The 20,558-nt window shown below is 38.0% G+C and overlaps 1 protein-coding gene across 4 annotated transcripts in view; it reads left to right on the forward strand.

Moving 5' to 3' along the window:
* Positions 1–12,242, forward strand: part of SLC39A12 (solute carrier family 39 member 12) — a 41,235-nt gene extending 28,993 nt beyond the window's left edge. For all 4 annotated transcript variants that reach the window (XM_032113684.1, XM_032113656.1, XM_032113664.1 and 1 more), the window contains 4 exons: positions 904–967; positions 4,605–4,763; positions 6,146–6,333; positions 10,764–12,242. In XM_032113684.1, the coding sequence (XP_031969575.1) occupies positions 904–967; positions 4,605–4,763; positions 6,146–6,333; positions 10,764–10,892 (540 nt within the window). In that variant the 3' untranslated portion in view covers positions 10,893–12,242. The remainder of the gene's footprint in view (positions 1–903; positions 968–4,604; positions 4,764–6,145; positions 6,334–10,763) is intronic.
* The last annotated feature ends 8,316 nt before the right edge of the window (positions 12,243–20,558 follow it).

Consider the following 20,558-nt stretch of genomic DNA (forward strand, 5'->3'; position numbering starts at 1 on the left):
CAAATAAAATTCAGTCTTTCTAGTTTCAAGAAAACAAGTCTTTTGGCTTATCTCTTCCCTCACATGCGCTTCTAATAATTTCTCCAATCAGAAAGCAAAGCCCCAGGGAGGTAGGGGCAATGAGAGATTACTCATGTTCTCCCTTCTCTCCCAACAGTTGCAATATCTATTAATTAAACGTTAGGGCTGATACATCAACTTATCTCTCTAGGATAAGGAAGCAGACACTGTTTCTTTCTTCACTTGAAATGAGGGTAAATTTCACCATGGGGCGTACTCAAGTGCTGCCATACCCAGCTAGTGTTGCCTGGTGCCGAGATGAAGCCCCTGCTAAAAGCAAGACACAAGACACTGGAGACTGCACCACCCTGAAGAAAACCTCCTATATTTTGAAAGGGGGTGAAACTACTGATTATCATCTCTTTTTAGTCTTGTGTTTTCACAAAGAAACTGTGAAGAGCATGAGTGCCAAAGAGACTACCTATTTTTCCTTGGAAATCCTGTGGACATATTCTCCAAGAAAATACAGTCATCCAGTCATGACAAAATCAAAACATGCAATTTTAATTATAATGTCCCTTTTAGTCTTGCATTTGGCTCAGATTTTTTGTGTATTCAAGCAGAAGTGTGGTTTTCTTGGGCTACAACAATGCCTATGAAAGTCTTTCTTCCTACCTGAATTAGACTTAACCCTCTCTTGGCAAGGCATATTTCTTTTTTATGTGTTTCTGCATTACCAATCACACTGCCAGTGGCCAGTAAATTATTCTAATGATATCTGTGCAAATGACAATTGACTATCTTTAATTCAAATGGCTTGAACTTAGTTGGTATTTTCCTGTATTTATGGCAGCAGCTGGAAGAGCCCCTTAACACTGATGTATTATCTTTGCTTTTAACTAGAGAAGCCCAGAAGATTCTGAACCTGCTGAAGTTCCTCCAGAGAGCAAGGTGATCAGCAAAAAAAGTTAGTATCAATAAAAACACTAGGCAAGACAGGAAAATCCTTCAAATGTATTTTCTAAGATGGAATTGAAAGTGTGCAGCTGGCTTAGCTCTGTGTTTGCTTTGTGCTACATCACCACGTCTCATGGCGCCTGGCTACATAATTTAATCTCTGCTTAAAGACCTTCTCAGCTGCCAACCCTGTAATTGTGAAGTTCATTAATCTTACACTGTCCTTGCTTTAGTATTTGCTGTCTCACTGTTGCAATCTACTTTTCTAAAGCCTTTGCTTAAAGGGAAATAGTCAAAAATTAATACAAAACATATTTTTATAATTTTAAACTTACCTCAGGCTTTTATTTCTGAAGGTGGTGAAACATTTGTTTTGTTGGCTCCCTATGCTAATATAATTCTATGTCCTTCTTTTCTTACACAATAAAGCAGTAGACTCTTTAAACCAGTAATGATTAATTACAGGTATGGAATTACAGCTTCATGATGGCTCTCAGTTTTAGAATAATCTGTTTGCTTCTGAGAACTTCAGATAATTCCTGTCTTCTGTGGTTTTTTGCTGCTTAGTTACTAAAAATAGCAAAATAGAGTACAAACCAAATTTTGCCTTTAACTGTACTTTGTGACCTTGGTGAATTCAGTAGAGTTGCAGTTATTCAACTGAGGGAATAATATTTTAATTGAAATCAGTTTACTTACTATAATTACCTCCCCTTTCTTTTGTGATGTCAGATCTCAGGTCATCAGTTTGAGTTACTTAAATATTTCATTATCTTCTTCCAGGTTTTTAATGTTCTCTTCTGCTCTTGTGGACTTCATTTCTATTTCTGAAGCATTAGAAATCTGGATTTTCATTTCTTCACTCTCACCTCTCCAGTAGTACACAATCCAGTGCAAGTTTGAGCATGACTACATACTTCATCTCTAGATATTTCTGTTCAGTTCAATCATCATTACCTGCTAGGCACCAACAAATTTCTAGTGATCTCAATGTTATTTGTTCCAACTAACTCAATTTGGGATATTTTCTCAGTAATCTTTGTTTAGTTTAATTTTTTCTCATACCTGGGTCTTATCTCCATAAGTGAAATCTTAGTAGGGAAGCGGGGGGAGGTTATTTGGGAATACATAATTACAAAAGTTTGTTTCATTACAGTTCTTTTAAATAGCTAAGTGCATAAACATACTTGGGTTCCTTGATACTGAGCTAGATGTTTCTTCCATGAAACTGAACGGAATCTGCAGGTCTAAGAGAGAAGCCTGACAACTCCAGAACTGCAAAGCTTCACTGTAAATGCCTGTCAAGTAGGACTGCAAAAGGAGTCAATCACCTTAGATAGTCAGGGAGATGAAAGAAAAAGACATCTGACTGGCCTCATTTATCCATACTTTTTGTATCAAGATCAGAGAAGACCAAACAGTAGCATTTTATATTTGGTATACTTAGTGACACTTTACATTTACTAAAACTATTTTTTCTGTGTTGGTCATGGAAACATTGGGAAAAGATCTATTTATGGATAAATGTTTGCTTCAAAATGTTATTCTAAACTTAAAAACTGTAGTATATGTTGAGGTCCTGTACCCATTAGTTTTATGCAAATTACAGAATAGAATTTGCTATGAGTTCTAATCCCCTCTTTAAGCAGAGAAAAAGTAAGGTTTTTGGAGAAGAGGAGGCTTTGTAGAAATAGTTAAGGTAATAAGTTAGTACTCAGAGTTCGTGTTGGAATATAATGCAGTGAGATAACTGCCAGTAACAAAGCTGCTTTAAAATATGCTGAAAGTAAAGTAAGATAAACATTCATATTTATTTATACATACATCTTCTTAACTTTCTGTCAAGGAAGTTCACAAAACTTAAATCTGTAATTGCTCCATGTTAACCTGATTCCTGTGCTATACTACAATACACTGGAATGAGTCCCAGTAATCATGGTATATCTTCTCCAACAATCAGATACTTGAACAAAACAGACCAATAAGACCTCAGGGCAGGCCATGATTTCACCCTTGCCAGTGCTTATTACAAATCACAAACTTAATGTAATGCAGCAATCTATTATTTCTATGTAATTCATGCTCTGTGCTATTGGTTATAAACTGCCCATAGTGTTTAGAAAGAACTGTGCAAACTGGGGACATCCACGTCCGGCTCTGTAAGCTGGCAGCAAAATCTAACAAGCCTGCCAATTTTTCTGAACCCACAGAGCTCCCAGGCAACTAGGGAGGATTTTCTGAATACGGTTGTTAGGCTTTTATGTGCTCTGTGTTTTTCATAATAGTCTGAAGGCTTGATTTCTAGCCAGTTTCTGTAAGAAAAACATCTCCCCCATCACTATAAAATGTTCATCTCTGAGAAACATTACTGGAGTGAAACCTTGTAATAACTGTATTCAGACAGGTCTGTGCAGCTTCATGTTTGTTCCTTAGTCTGTCATACTATGTTGATGTGGGGTCACCAAAAGTCAGAAAAATACATATTTAGGGCCCAAATCATGAACCTGCTCCTTCAGGCCTGAAACCAACCCTTTTCAAAGTGTTCTGTCCATTCTGTGTAGAGGGAAGCTGGATGGGTTTCTTGACAGACATCAGGCAGCCGCTTGTAAGATTGTGGGTAAAATGAATGAAACAAAGTACAGGATGGGGCAGCTAATTAAGTGTTGCTAAGTTTAGACATTGAACTTATATGGAGCCTTGCTGCTTCTTGAAGAGATATACTCCCTCCCTGTGAATCTGTTCAGCATTCCACCCAGCTGTTACAGGCTGGGCAGAGAGACTGTCCCTAATTCCCTAGCTTGAGCTCAGTACTTGCATCACTAGTGGCACCTTTCCACTCATGTCAAGTGACATGATGCCATGAACACCCAGTACACTGTTTCACAGTAAACAAGGTCACAGAGCAGTATGGGAAAGACAAACAGCCATCTACACCCAGGAGTGGTGCTCCAGATAGGAGTACTATGGGCATAACAGCCATTAATTGATTGGAACAAATATTGGATATAAGCATACTGTAACCCTCTACTATAAGTGATACTCTTAGGCTTGTTGTCTTTCATTTCTATCTTTCACTGTAACGCAACTGCATAAGAAAACTAAACCCTGCAAATATTACTCAACAGTAGTAAGCTTCACAGGATTAAAACAATCAGTTGTGTGAGACCAAATATTTATCTTCACTATAGCTGTGCAATTCTGTGAGCAACTGTGGAAGAACTCCACATAACATCTAGCAAAACTTGTGTGAATTTCATCAAATAAAGAAAGAATATAGAAATAAATTGATATAAAGAAAGATATAAATAAAGAAATATAATAGAAACCCTTAGGATACATCGTGAGACTGGACTCAAACCAAAATTTTTGTCTAATAGTTGACCTAGTAAGAATAAGGAAGTTATTTCCTGGTATCTGCATCTCATTTTGAATTGTTCTGGAACCTTCTTTTTTTGTTTCAAATGTATTGACGGACATGTAATAACAAGGACAAAGCAGATAAACACTATTTCCCTCTGATTATCATGACTTTTTGTAATGTTATATGCAAAGTCACAAAAAACCCCAAATCATTTGTAATATAACAAAAGTGGCAATATCTGTTTGGGTTAAAACTGGGCTTTTTATCTGTTTGTTTGTTTTCCGAGGTAAGAAAATCAGCTTGTTAGCAATAATGGTTCTGGTGGGTGACAGTCTTCACAATTTTGCTGATGGCTTGGTAATAGGAGCAGCATTCTCATCCTCAACAGAAACAGGTGTGACAACGACTGTTGCTATTTTATGCCATGAAATTCCTCATGAAATGGGTAAGAAATACATGTGTGTATTTTTCCTGATTGGCTTTGCATTTCCAGGTTTCCTAAAAAGTTCTTTCCTGTATGACATTTGTGGGAATTCTTGTTTATAGCATCATGAATTATAACATTACTATGTGAGGCTGATACTTTCTTTGCCCTTCACAAAAACCAGGGGAGGCTTCTGCACTCATTACTGGATGCCTTCCCATCTTGCCTTCTCCAAATGCAAATGACATCAGGTCAGGAGTGACCTGTTATTCTTATGTGTACAGACACAAAAAATAATAAACTGTAAGCAAGACCCATGTGTGCATAATGGCCATGCCTGACACAGTGGCCTATCCAAGAGTTTCAATATGCAGCAGAGCTATTTAAGCATGTATTCCTCTTGCTACCCTCATTCCTGCTGCTAATCAAGAACAATAAGATAATAAAAGGTGTATGACCTATTCTACTAATGGAGGGGATGGGAAGATTGTTCTGTTGAATATTGCCCTTGATTGACCTTCTGTGGTAAAACTTCCAGCATGGCTGAAGCTGCTCCTGGCATTGTGTTGACAGATGTTTATAAACTGGGAAGTTTGAGATGAGAACTGCAGGTTCTCATTTCCGTCATTAAGTGACTGAAGATTTCATGTGCTATGTAGAAAATTCCTCCAAACAAAAAGGTGGGATGGAGGACTGCTGTAAAACTGGTAACTCTTGTTTGCATAGCAAAGAAAATTTAAATACCTGACAGTTACCTCCAAAGACACCTTCTTAATTCCGGGGCAGTAGTGCCTCAGTGTCAAAGTGGCCTTTACACTCATGAAACAAAGTTTTTCGAATCTTCTACTGTGGGCCTGTTATGAAATCTTTTATTTTAGAAGAAAAATCTGCAATGGGATTCTGATGTACAACTTGCTCCAATTGATGAGGACTGAAATCAGTGGAATTAAACTGGGATCAGACCAGCATAGATTACTCTGACTTGCAGCACCTGTAAAACACTCAAAGACCGTGCTGCAAATATACCCACATGATTTGAACTGGCAAGTTCCCAGTGGAGAAAGATTTAGAAACTCTGGGAAGCCATGTGACTTCACTTTTGCATGTATCCAAGTTGGAATGTCACAGAACATAGAGAACTAACAGAAAGCCCTCCTCAATACTGTATGCTATCTTTCGGAACAGCTAAACAAGTACAAGTCAATATGACTTTTTTGTTGTTTTGAGATTTTTCTTTCACACTGGACAAGTTTATAACTAACTCTACAGAATTCTAAAGGCAGCCCTCCGTCATTCACTATCTTTGTGCATATCCTAATTATTTTCCTTCATATTTTATTACCAAGAGCCTTAAAAATACATTTATCAGCTAAATAATAAATGTTCTCTTTTTCTCTATGCAGGAGATTTTGCTGTGCTGCTAAGTACAGGGCTCCCCACGAAGATTGCAATTTTGATGAATTTTATAAGTGCGCTAACAGCATTCTTAGGACTTTATATTGGCCTTTCTCTATCGACTGACCCATCCATTCAAAACTGGATCTTTACTATTACAGCTGGAATGTTCTTGTATTTATCTTTAGCAGAAATGGTGAGAACTTCAGTCTATTTTTATATTTTCCTTATAGCATAGCCATATCATAGATGAGTGTCAGACAAATGCAGGGGGATGAATGTAGAGAGAAAAAGAGTTCATAGGCTGCTTGTTGGGAAGAGCATGTTGTCTGTCCTGTGTGTGCAGAGTGCTTAAAACAGTAATCTGGTTTTGTTTTGTGTCACTCTCATGCTAGGTGTCATTATAATGAAAAGGGGAAATAAAGGCCATTAAGGGACTAAGATAAGAGAAAGGCATAATGGACTTTCAGAGTCTTTTTAAAAAAATACTTTAAAGACTTTTAAACAATGTATTTTTAGTTAATTAGTGAAAATTATATATTTGAACCTTCAGGGGTTTTTAAGATCTTGAAAAAATTGGTTACTTTTTTCTTTTTCTGCCCTTTTTCTTCATATATTTTTCACCTGTTGTTTCAATGCAAATTTGCTGTTTCAGAACTAAAATGTAAGATACTTGTAAGATACATTTCGTTTCTGTCCTAGGGACGTTTCAATGAGCTCTTAAGCAATTAAAAAGCCTTCAGATAACCTCAAATTTTTTATATTTGCCCAGTGTTTTTCATACTCCCAGTTCAATAGCAATGATCTCTCTATAGAAAAATAGGGTGTGAAGATAGGAGGTAGGAGGAAGGTCTAAGGACTGAGCAAAATGTGGAGGAATCATAGCTCATGCAGATTCCTCAGGCCACATAATTTATTGAAGAGATGGGTAAGTGTTACGCTTGTAGGAATGCAGAACATAAATGCCTGCCCAGCTTTGTCACAGGGCTCTTTACACATCATGTGTTGATGTAAAGTTTCTTGCAAGCTCCTCCACAAAGATGGAATGTTTTGAGTGAGTAGATCAAGAGGGAGGAAAAAAGAAGTCTCTTCATAAATTATTACTTTGTTTTTTCCCAAGGCCGTCTGTCTCTCTCTTATGTTCATTACCACCCCTTGTCTTCATTACCACTTTGTGCCTGAGATGCTCTATACCAGGTTCAGGCATCATACTTTAAACCTGATATGCCATTCCAGTATTATAACCTATTTAAAATTCAACTTAATTCTACTCTGCAGTAACTGATCTTAGACTTTGGTAGTATTTTTGTCTATTTTTGCTATTTTAAGTAAAGTAAAATGAACATAAAGTGCACCTAAGAGCTTAATCGGGAACTGCTGAAGGATTGTGGATGTGTCAACAGTCCTGACTGAGGTGGTAAATAACAGACAAGAACACTGTGTACCAAGTTGCAGCTTGTTCTGACAGAGACATTTGGAAGTGAGGCTGCCTACCAGCTGTGTAGGCATGGTTTTACTAATGGGTCTAGGAACGATGTACACATATTTTTCCTTCAGTGTAGGATCGGCATCCATCAGGGATCCACAAGCTCTTAGAAAAATACCATGTTTTACCCTGAGTCTTCAAAGCAATGTGCCAGCTGTAACTCCCAAGAGAAAATACAGTTCCAGGCAGAGACAGGGACGTATTTTCCCTTGTTCTCAGTTTGTCATCATAATATTCCTCTTGATGTGAAGGGGAGAAAGAAGGGAGAGAGAGGGGAGGAACTTATTTCTCTCAATCCCTTTTATTAATAGGACTCTCATCAGCCTTTCTCTGCATTTTGTCAAAAGAGCTGCCATCAGGAGGCTCACCTGTTTGTCAGTGTCAAATATCACAAGGATTATTTTATTTTAAAAATTATTTATGTAGCACTGCAGGCATCTATAGATCTGAAAATTTTTGCATGTTAGTATAGTACATCTCAAGAGAAAATGAGCCATTCTTTATGTATTTTTCAACTTTCTGCACAGAAATAGGTTCTATTCTCTGCTGCACTCTCATCTACAAACAGCAATCATCAGTGCTCCTGCCAGTGGTGTACAAACACTTAATAGTACACAAAACTTGACTATAATTTTCAGTACTTGTTTTATGGGATTTCACATATTCATGTGCTTCTGAGAGCAGCAGTTTAATAAAACTGAACAGCATCACTGGTTTCTGCATTGAGGAACATTGAGGGGTGTGAGTGGAGGTTTGTTGACAGAACAACACAGTGAGACTGCAACCAAAGACAAAGTACCACAAAACTACTTCTGTGGGTAACTAAAGGTTTTTTGTTTCTACAAATGGCATCATAACTCCATTAGCAAGCTGTATAGACTAACAATTTCAGAAACTGAATAAGGGACAAAAGATAAAATCACTTACATTCATCATTTTTCACCAAGAAATTGTGCAAAACTGAAGTTTACTCTTTGAAAATGTTTTTTTGAAAATGTTTTCAAATGTAATTTTGAAAATTTTTCCCATTTTGAAGATAAGGGAGTAGTTTTTAAACTGATTTACTGGACTGTTGCAGTGTAGCAGCCATGCCACCTGTGCCCAGCTTGGTAGAACTCTTTTTTAGCCAGTACAAGCCTGAGAGCCTCTCATGCCTTCTTTCAGCATGCTGCTTCCTGTTTCTTCTTATCTTTTGTGTGCTCATGATAACATGACCTGGAGTGGAATAAAGCAGTACCTCTTTTGCCTCTGACAGACTTGAAGCATTAGCAAGCGTGATAGCTTCTGACAGCTTGGATGTGGTGCTATGTTCCCTTAACTTGTGAAGTGGTTTGCATCTGCCAGTTGAATAGGCAGGCCTATGCTTCTTAAACAACAAGATTCTCTCTGCTGTACCACACACTTTGTTGTTCAGAGAGAGCTGGGTAACCATAGCTGATATTGTGACAGCAACCATTTTATTTTAGCAGATAAGCAGGGATGTCACACTAGGTATGGCTATAGAAATGGTTTGTATTGATAACATGCACATAGGTTAGGTAGAGGGAGCAGACATCAGCACTGGACATGGAAAAGGTACTACTTGCTAAGAATTCCTTTTGAAAATTCTCTTAGGAACCTGCTGTGCATCTGTGTAGCTCCTAAATTGTCACTGATAGCAATAAATAAATTCTCACTGACAGCAATGAAAATACTGGATTTTGCAGCGAGAGGAGGAAATTTTCCCGTTTGGAGAACTTGTTCACTCAGGCACTGGAGAAGAGGACAAAATAGACTGATTATAAGGATAAATAAGAAAGACTAAACATCTGGACTGGAACCCTGGATTCAGGGTAGCTCTTAATTAATAGTTTTTACCTATATACACAAAAACCCCTGTGGGCTCTGAGCACTTAAAACTGTCAGTTCAGATTTTGATTTACATCAGGACTTTGAGGTGTTTACACTTGCTTTAGATGAAAAGTTTCTGATTATCTTTAAACACTGATCAAGTATAACTACGTAAGTTTCTGCACCGTGATTTAAACCACTGCCTGGTTGTAATGAAGATCCAGGGCATTTGGGTTTCCCTGTTATTTTCAGGCAAAACTTTACAGCGGAGGCAGATTTTTCAGTACAGTTTTGTTTTGGGCCTATGCCAACTTCCAAAGGAAGAAGAATGCAGGAGAAGCAGCCCCAGAGACCCCTGTCTGACAGAGGGAAGGACAAGCGTAGCAAACACTCCCGTTAACCTCCTTGGTCAGCACCACTCCACTGTCTCCCAGTGGCTGCTGCTGTTACAGCTACTGCAAAGAGGCTCCAAAGTGCAGAGGAACTCAGTAGTTTTATTCAAGCACAGAAAAAACACACCAAAACCAGAGGTCAGCACTAGATTATTGCTCTGTATTTATTTCCAGAGTTGATGTGACAGTATTAGCAGTCATCAGTATTTCCCCTGCATAAAGCAAAAATATTAAGAGAATTTGAGCCTGAGGCATCATTTTTGCAAGCTCTGTTTAGACACATATTTAGTTTAAACCTTTGATAAAATACACTGTGTAGAGTGAAAGGTCAGTACAAGTAGCTTTTATTACGATCATAAACAAGTGTTGCTCCATTACTTGATGTAAAACTGACAGAGAAAAATACTAAACATGATTTTTTTCAAGCATTTTAAAAGTTCTGTTTTCAACTTGTACATTTACTAAAGCCCAAGTAAATAGGAGTGTTGCCAGTTATTTCAGAAAAAGCATGATTGACACTATATATAGTACTGAAGCAAAAATACTCCAACTAGTTTATTCCCACAAAAGGAAATCACTAATTTTACTAAAGAAGTATTTCCTTGCAGACATCTGTATAAAATTACTACAAACTACTGAGAAGTTAAAAAATTTTAGAATCTTGTTTATAATTCTTGTCAGTGCTAGTAAAAGAACCAAAGAGGGTTGAATTTGATTAATTGAAATATTTCACTGTCAAGATCACTTTTGGTCAAAATGTACAGAAAATGCTACACATTAATAACCATAGTCAGAAGCTCAGCATTTTAAAAGTTGTTTGTTTTTTTTTTTAATGAAGTTTGCCTTGTTTTCCCATAACTTTTTTTTCCCACAGATGAATGTATCTGGCTCTCATTCTGTGTCTTATTCTTTTTTTAGCTTCCTGAAATGACTCATATTCAGACACGGCGACCCTGGTTGATGTTTCTCCTACAGAACCTTGGATTACTATTAGGCTGGCTTTGCCTCTTACTTTTGGCTGTATTTGAACAGAAAATTAAAATATAAGTTTTCTGTTGGAAATCTTGAAGTACCACTTATGACAGTGGATAGCATTATTCACAATTTTGTCATGTCTGCTATAGTGATATGTAAATTAAGTTGCTGGGATTTTATATCTGAACAGTAGATAACTATTTTACTTTATTAACTTATTGTTCAGATTTTGTAATTATTTTTTTGTAAACATGAATGTTTAGAATTATGTTTTATTTGTTACTGAGTTTACCAGATCCCATGCTCAAACTCACAGGAGCTTTTAATTAGTTTTTATTGAGACTGTTTTAGTTGAATGCTCTAAGTGATCTCTGCCAGTCTGATTGAAGAAAAGAATAAAACAATTTTATATGCAATAATTAAAGTGGACTAACCATAGTTGAATAATTTGAATAAGGAATGGTTTTTTTGCCTTTTAGTACAAAGAATCAGTGTATTTCTTTAAATCTAAAAAGCATAGCCAAGCTAAACTGCTAAATGGCATAAAGCAATCTCATAAAGTCTGCACTATCTATGTTGACAACATAAAGATTCTCATCAGTTACAACTTGCTGGTCCACTGTGGCAGGAAAAAAATGGTAAGTGTGAATGTTGAAGTTTATCATATAGAAATTTGAGAATACTCTTTCCCGACTATAATGCAGTTTCTCATATGTGTGATGGATTCTGTGACAGTCAGGCACTGGACTAACCACTTTGGCATTATCTCACCTCTGGTGGTTGCTTATAGAAACTGCTTATGAACTGTTTTTCCCTGATATCCCTTCCAGGCTCCTCAAATGAAGGGATTTCTTGAGCCAAATCTTGCTTCTGAGACATCACATTCAATAAACACTTGCCTTCCTGTCAGCAATTAGCTTAATCATAGATATGGGATGTGCATTGTGGAAAGAGCTTTTTCAATTGTCTAGAGTGAATGTGGCCTCACTGCAGCTCCTCCCATCCTGAGTGATTTTTGTGTAATTAGTCCTCTTGATTTCAAGGTAATTCTGCATAAGTTGAGATGATTAATTTAATTTAGTATTGCAGAACCAGGTCTGAAACAAATATACAAATTCTGCCCTGATTCTCATGTGCTGAGCAGCTTCCAGGAGGTATTGAGCAACACTCAGCTGAGTGATTTCAGCTATTTGCATGCTCTCAATTTCTGGTGCAAGGACTTCTCCACCACCTTATTTATACTTTTGTATGAGAACTGAATTATGTTCTTTATTTCTCCTCTGATGAGATGTGGAAATAGGGAGAGTAAGTTACAGAACAGACATATATTCTTTATTCAGCGACTGAAAATTTTCTTTTATTTGTCTTAACTCAGTCTTGAAATATCTCTACATTATGACACAACATGACTGTCTCACAATGTGTCCTGTGTTTTTTTGATAGCTCCTAGTGAAGGTACAATTATTCTCATATTACAGAGGGGAACAGAGTCTACTCTCCTGGAGCAGACTGTCAGACCTGTTAGTTCTCAAAAGCTTCATGGGCACCATACTAACTTATCAAAATACAAAGTGAAAAAACCCCCGAATTTCACTGTTTATGATAGCCCAGGTACATGGGCTTGTGAACCCTTAGTCAATCACAGACTAACTCTCAGGAAAAAAACAAAATATTTAGAGATAATTTTTAAAGTAGATATGTATTCATTTTCAGTCCCTGTTAGTTATGGGAATCTGTAGCAAATACTCCAATGCAAATCTAGACAAACCTAGACATTTACATACCTTGAGAAACCTTGTGCCAAACAATTTATCCAAGGTAACACAGGAGGTCTGCATCTGACAGGGGAGTGAACTGAGCTCTTTTTAAGGCTCAAAGTAAAATCCTAGCTTCTTTTATTTAGGTGTGCAAATATTACGATTGCTTTTTCTGTTGATGTAACTTTGAAAGGTGAATTGAGAAGCTATGTCTAATGCTTCTGTTTCAAAGTTCACATTTTTTTCAGGAGCTTGTGCTTGATTTTATTAAGGTAATATTTTTAAAAAGTGGTTTCCTTGATATTTCATCTCTTTGTTTTGGCACTGAGTCACTTCATGATCTTCAGCTGTGGCAGTCAATTCAAGCAATAGCAGGGCATCACTGGACGTAAGCAAAATCCATTCTTGGAGCAGATGGTGCAAATAAATATTGGAAACATTCATTATTTCAAAGAGAAGAGTTACCATAGTTTGAATGCTTATGTATGCCTGATGTTTGCTACCATGGAAAACAAGGTTACCAATATGATCATGTTTTGGTAATGTTATTGTATTCTGAAATATTTGTCTACTATTTATTAATGTGTCTGAAAGAGGGCAAGTAATTTCTGGCAGTGTGTACTTTAAAGTGGCATATGAGCATAGGTTCCCATCCTGACATGATCTGTGAACATATTGTACCCACATCTGTTAAGAAAATGCCATCTTTTGGCTATATATGTTTATCAGGCACCTTGATCACATTTTACAACCAAGTGTATTTATACAGCTTCCACCACAGGCACAGATATGTTGATCAGAATGCCAGTTAACCTTTATTTCTGCCACAGAGCTCTTAGGCTTTTGTGGTGTTTGTCAGTAAGTGAGTAGTTCTATGATCATTTTGCCCTGGTGTCAAATCTGAACACCTGAAATCTCATCAGCATATGAAAGTTTGAATTCCTGTGGCACTTATGAGAGAACTTATCTCACTGCTTAAGACTAGTGCCTCTGCTGTAAATCTCTTTACATTAGTGTCTTTAAAAAGAAGGTGGAGTATTACCACACGTAAATCAAGACTTCTAGCCTTACAGAGGGCTGGAAACTGTTCCTGTAGATCACTGAAACAGAAAAGTAAATGAGTTTTACACCAAAGATATTCACCTGTGGAATTCCTAATTTTAGTCAATGTTCTCTAAAAATTCCAAAAAAAATAACAGAGTATGTTTTTGTGTCCCTACAAAAGAGAAGACTCTGCACAAGTATTCTTATGAACTCTTTTAGTTTGTTTTAAATTCTGTAGAGTTTGATCATAGAGATTTGAAACAGACCTGTTTTTAAAGCCAGGTACATCTTTCTGTTGCTCCAAACCTAACAGACAGAGAGCATAATATGCCAATTGAATAATTTTCATTGAATCAAATCTGTGTAAGGACTGCCAAACTTTATCACTTGCAGCCCTTAAATCAGGACTAGGTTTCTCTGTAAGCAGTATGCAATTACTCAAACAGATGTTATGTGCTTGATGGAGAGATTACTTGGTGAGGTTTTACAGCCAGTCAGGCAGCTCTAACTGGATAATCATAATGTTCCTTTGAAACTTTAAATACATGAATCTATAGATAAAGGAATTTTTCTGGAAGAAGCTGCTTAGCTTTCTCCCTTTCATCTATTCTTAATTTTCAGGCACTCTTAAGATGAAAAGGTCTTGCTTTCCTACACAGAAAATTAGAGAGAAAACGAAAGGTTGAAAGAATTTGTTTGCTACAGTATTTTTTTCTTGGAAGTCAGATGGCAGAGTGCCTCATGAAGAATACTTCCAATTCCAAACTACCAGCGCTCCTAAGCATGAGAGCTGACCTTGTACCTCACTTTTCTGTATATGTTACACATTATCCAGTGACTCCTAAGATAAATAGTACCTTCTTTGCAGTTATAGTAATGCCCCCAGAAGTTTCTGGAGCTCATCTGCATGTTTTAAATACTGCCATCTATTCCTTTATTTTATGCTTTAAACATGAATGTGGCATTTCTCCAGAGACAGGAAAATACATAAACATAGACATATAAACATAGACATAGAAAAATACAGAAAACATAGTTAGTTTTTGGTATTTACCCCTGGATTGTTTTGCTATCACCCTGCCATTGCACTTGGGAAAGCAAATTATCATTGTAACAGTTTTAAGCAGGTTTATATCTGTCTGATGTATGGATTAGGGCTGATACCTTATCAATGTCCTTAGCTTTTTCTTTCTTTACTGTAACCTTTTGTCAAGCCTTCCTCTCATTTTAAAAATAAGCTGCCTTCTATTGTGACTGTAGCTGTAGGAATGTGACTACAGAAAATACAAGCAGTAGTTACACAATGGCTTTAATCAAAACAAAAAGTCCTGCAATTTATTTTACTAGACCCACCTACATTCCCTTCTCCCCAAAAGAACAAAAAATCCACACATGGAGCTGTTGCTCTGGGTCACGTAGAGAAATGTAAGAGGTGCCTCTTTCCTTTTATGTCCCTGATAACAGGACCAAGCACAACGGGAGACCCTGCACAGACGCCTGGAAGCATTGAAGTCTCTGCCAAGCTCCCGTCGGCGGCAGCGCAGAGCAGCATCCCGGGGCAGGGGTGCAGGGACCGTGCCGGGCTGGTGCCGCTCCCCTGCAAGGGACAGCGCCCAGAGCCGGCGGGGACTCCCGAGGGGGCACCGCAGGGTGGCACTTCAGCGCCTGCAGCGGGAGCATCCAAGGGTTTACAGCTGTCTCTGTTTCACCCTGCTCACTGCAGGGCACGTTCTCAGATGGTTCATGTTGCCTTGGCTTAGCAAGTGAAAGCTGTCGTGAAAGCGGTCTGGCCGATAGCCCCGTGACTGCGGGCTCCCGCAGGGCAAAAATCCGCAGGAGCCCAGCAGTCAGGGTGATCCCAGGGATACCCAGGGAGGTCCATCTCCGCTTTGCAGCTGCAGGGCGCCCAAACAGAGCGCGACGAGGTGGTCTCTCCTCGCCAGGGTCTGCTCTGACATTGCCAGAAATCATTAAGCACAGCATTACCTGGCAACCTAAATCTGCCCAGCAACCATTTGCATATCGGCCCAGGATAATGCCGAACAACTCAAACGCAGTGCTGTAATGTGTCTATATGTGACATCATTTTATTCCACTGCAGCTGGCTGGGGAACCCTCCCTCCTCCTTTTCCCAAGGGCCAGAAGGACCTAATTTGGCCCATCCAAGAGACGTGATAAGAGATAAGCATAGGGAAATAGATTAGTCAATTATTATGACATTGTCCAGTCTTAAATTAAGATCCCACCAAATTGTTCTCCATGGACTCTCATGCTGCAGGAAGGGCAGCAGGACAATGTCTGCACTGCTCTGTTGGGTAGCTACCCAGCCTATCCTTGTCAGGGTACGTGGTAGGTGAGTAGCAGCCATAGCTGAGGCCTGGCAAGTGTTTCAGAGTATCCCAGGTGTCCCTGTATTGCTGGTGTATATCCACCATCATACTACCTCAGAAAAACTCTTTTCTAGCTTTTCTGGGAAGGACTTTCTAGTGTTTGTCCTTCCCCCTGCTATGCAAATACCATAATCCATATGATACGGGCTGTTACCTGGTATTTTCCACCACCCATAATGATGGTTTTGGACAGGTTTTTTGTGTTGCAACTGTTTACCTCTTCTGATGATAAGGACAGGTTTCTATGTTGCAACAGTTTATTTCCTCAGAAAGGGAAACAGAATGTTGGAGATTTCACTGAGAATCACACAGAAGGAGATATTATTATATACACAGCAGTACCAGTAATGCAACTCATTTTTGGAGAGATGCTGCTGTGAGTACTGAGCACAAGCACAAGTAATTTATCTTTTGATTCCACACTGAAATGCGCTGGTGTTGTCTTGGTGGCCTTGGGTGGTTTTATCACAAAAAACTGGTAGTGTATCCTAGTTTCAGGACTTCAAAGGCCATCTGCGTATTCCTGTGCAAAGGCATAGTATGAGCTCTGGAGCAAGAGTACACCTACTTTTTGACTGTCATCCCAATCCAGAAGGCGGTGGGTATTGAACTTAAGTATACCACCTAATGTCAGCTATATGCATGGTACAGTGACTCAGGAGCAGGTAGCTACAATTATCAGCAAGTTTAGAAAGTTGCACATGGGCAATATACATCTGATGGTTTAGGATGCCCAGGACAGCACAGCAGCATTCAGAAAACATCCACACTGAGCTGTAGCCATGAACGCAGTCCTTTTCCCAGGTTCTATCCACATGAGATGTCCCATGAATGTTAGAATCATTCTGTTACACTCCAGAACTTCACTGATGATAACTTTTTGTGCACTTTGCACAAGGTTTCAGGGAAAAAGATGCAATGGACAATAAGGCCTTTCCTGTAATATAGTAAAAAACTGAACACAAGGGGCAGGGCACTCTAAATTGCACAGTGATTCCTCATCCTGCACAAATGCAAAGCATCTCCCTTTTCACTTTGAGACAAACAGGGCAAAACTTATACATAACAGGAAAACCAGAACAAGGAAGTGTCCAGGAGAAAGTTTTTGTAGATGACTGTGTAAATGGGAAAACAAACAAGAAATACATAAAGAATATTACTCCCTCCTCATTTCAGTACCTCCTCATTGGCAAACACAAACCCCACAGAATTCTCTCAAATGTTGCTGGAAAATATTGTGGCTAAGAAGTCAAGTTTTAACATTGGAAATAGTTCACATATTACAAAATAGATGACTTTTAATAACCCTTAAATTTGAGACAGGCATTGTAAATATGATCTGTATGTTCATAGCCATGTAGTTTGGAAAATACATATTCATAGTTGATTAAATCAGTATAATTTTGTGCACAGGATTTCAATTCCATCTCAAGTAATGAGAGGGAAAAAAGCTTATGAGAGCATAGGCCATTTTCTATCATTTCCTACTACCATAAAACCGAGTTTTCAAATTGGCATTTTGTACTTGCAATTAGCAAGAATATGCCATTTGTCTAGACAACAGAGTAGCTGAATATCTGATGTTTCTGGCATTATTACGGTAGATTAAGAAAGCACATGACTATTTGTAAATTCTTTTCTAGCATTTTTTCTTTCCTTCCCTTTCTCTCACTTAATTTCTCCCACCAATATAATTCCTGCTGTGTGTTAAGTTTCAGTTTTGGTAGAGAAAACCTGATTTTTTAGAGATATTTCATTATTATAGTGTGTGTTGGATCATGGGCAAGAGAGACTTCAGAAAGGATTATCTGAATTCTAAGGAAGCATAAATAGAGCAAGAGGTTCCTACCTTTTTTTTTTTTGGTTGATTTGTTGCTTGGGATTTTTTTAAATTGTTTGTTTTATTTTTTTATTAGAAAGCTTTAAAAGGAAAAAAAGGAACAATTAGAACCCCAACAAAGTATTTAAATGTCAAGGTGCAAATAGTGACACTGGTACTCACCAGTTTACATTAGACTGCAAGTGATCAGGTCTTCTGCACATCTCCAATCACTTTTATTTAAAGCTATTGCTTCCCAGCTGAGACATGGTAACTGACCCTGGGCACATGCCTAATCTTTTGCAAATTCTCAGTAAAACAATTGCTAACCACTTCCATTTCTACAGCCTACTGGTATTACGGATGAAGACAGAAAAACAGTTTCTAATAAAGGATAAATATATGATTTAGGCAATATAAACTGAAAATTGCTGAAGACTAGAAGTAGATATGTACTTGCAATACACTCTTGTGGTTTATAGTTCTGGTATGAATGTAAACTGTAGCAATAACAAGAGTTGCTTTTGAGTATCTCATATTGATTTCAAGTAAGAAATATTCCATACTTTTCCCTTCAGAATTCACAACACAAAGGGTAGCTCAGACAGTAAGAACAAAGCTTCAGGTCCCTGGCTTTCTCAAGAATTACATTTTTGTATGTTCAAAATGGCTATTTGAATAGTAAAAAGGCCCTTTCCCACTTTCTGCATTTTTGTCCTACTTATTTCAGAAATAGCCACCTTTTACAAAGAATTGACAAGCTTGTTCCCCAGGGAAGTTGGTGGTTCACATGGTAAGACACACAGAGTTTTGGCAGAAGAGACATTTACATTCACTATATTCATGGTTACAAAATAGCATCAGATATCAGCCTCAAGATTTTGCTCTTTAATGCTCTTAAAATCAGTGAGACTTTGCAGCATGTAAAGAATAAACCACTTCTGAATTCTCATGTTCGTTTTATACTGGCAAAATTTTGGTAGAAGCAGTAACTTCTGCTTCATTCTATTTTAAACAAAAGACAACATGGGCTTTTGGATTCTTTATAACAAAACTCCCAAGTCTGCACAGTGCCTCTGTTACTGAGATCTACATGATAAGGAGATCATCTGAAATACAGCTGGCAACCAGCACTGTTTCTCAAGTACTCAAAGTTCCTAGGCAGTATGTTTGATGAAAAACACATTGCATGTTCATTTATCCCCTATGTCTATTTAAAATGTGAGATATAAACATCTCTACTAGAGAACAACTCAAAAACCCTATATCTGGTTTACATTTTTCCGTCACCACAAGGACACTTCATTAGCTAATCCATTGTGGAACTGATTTTTAACAAAATAAAAGTAAATTCAATTTGTTAAGTTTAGTCAGATCATGTTATACCCTTCCAGTAAATCTACCCCTACAGTTCTAGCTGCCTTGTATTATTATTTTCTGGTGACAGATAGGCTGCTGCAAATACTTCTATCATAATTAATCTGCTCCAAGGGAAAAAAAAGAAAAAAGAGTTGAAAGTAAACTTCTAAATTACTTGGTCCTGCACCTTACAGTGTGAATGGGTCCTTGCAGTTTTTAGATCTATGAAGGTAAGACAAATAAGACAAAACAATTTCCCATGCAGTGACAGGGAAGAAGCAGTGTTTGATATGTCTGTGATGCCAGATAATAATCATCAATACTAATGTAACAGTTTTGGCACTATTTTGCTTGTCTTTAACTCTGCCTGTTGGCTACTTCTACTATTTTCACTCTAATTATGCAATATTCCCTATTACCTACTTAAATGAGAAAATAATCAGTCAAGCTCTCTCAGGGAAAATTTAATGAAGAAGAGAGTTCCTTCACAAATGAGACTTTTCCATGTCTTGTCTCTCACGTTATCTCATCAGCTGAGTCCTGCAGAATGGCAAGAAAATTGAAAGACTTCTACTAGAGTTCAACAGAAACCTCAAAACATGAGGATTTCCAATCAGTTTTAAGCAGCATCCTTGGATGCTTCAAGTAATCCCTAGGACTTGGTAAGTTTGTCAATTTGTCTATCAGTAGTTAGATACAGCAAAAGAAACTTCCTTAGCTCTGTGATCTTATTTTTGCACAAGACTTCATAAGGGACCACAAGGGCAGTAGGACAGAAAAGAATTGCCAGTGAAAAACCCCAAATATCTGCACAGAAATCATCTGTTTCTGGGTATGGCTAATGCAAAAGGTAGTAAAATATATTAATCCCGCCTTTTTCTCTACAGTTTAGAGGCCTTTGAGATGGCAGGGATAATCCTTTAATCAGTGTGGATACAGAGAATGGGATGTAATCCTCTCCTGAGAGTGCATACCTTTTCTATCAAAGATCTGAATCTGATCACTCCTCTCTTTTAGAGAGTGGCTGAAGGAGGCTGTTCTGCCAAATTGTATGAAACAAAATTGCAGATCAGAATACTCAAAAACTAATCCAAAACTAGTTAATCCCATTTTCAGAGACTGCTTGTGCATTTTCTCCAAGGCCTACTCTTCCTTGGAGCAAAGACTAGAATCCCCAAGTGATAAACTTGGTTACCAGGCTGAAGAGTAAGTCAAAGAAGACCTGAGGTGGGCAGACACCTCCAGAGATTCTGTAGTCCAACCATACTAGCTCAGAGCAGGCTCAGCTAGAGAAGGTTTCCCACGGTCATGTCCAGCTAAGTGTTGGGAATCTCCAAGGATGGAGATTGCACAACCTCTCTGGGCAACC

The sequence above is a fragment of the Corvus moneduloides genome, chromosome 1 (genome assembly GCF_009650955.1).
Source record: "Corvus moneduloides isolate bCorMon1 chromosome 1, bCorMon1.pri, whole genome shotgun sequence".
NCBI lineage: Eukaryota > Metazoa > Chordata > Aves > Passeriformes > Corvidae > Corvus > Corvus moneduloides.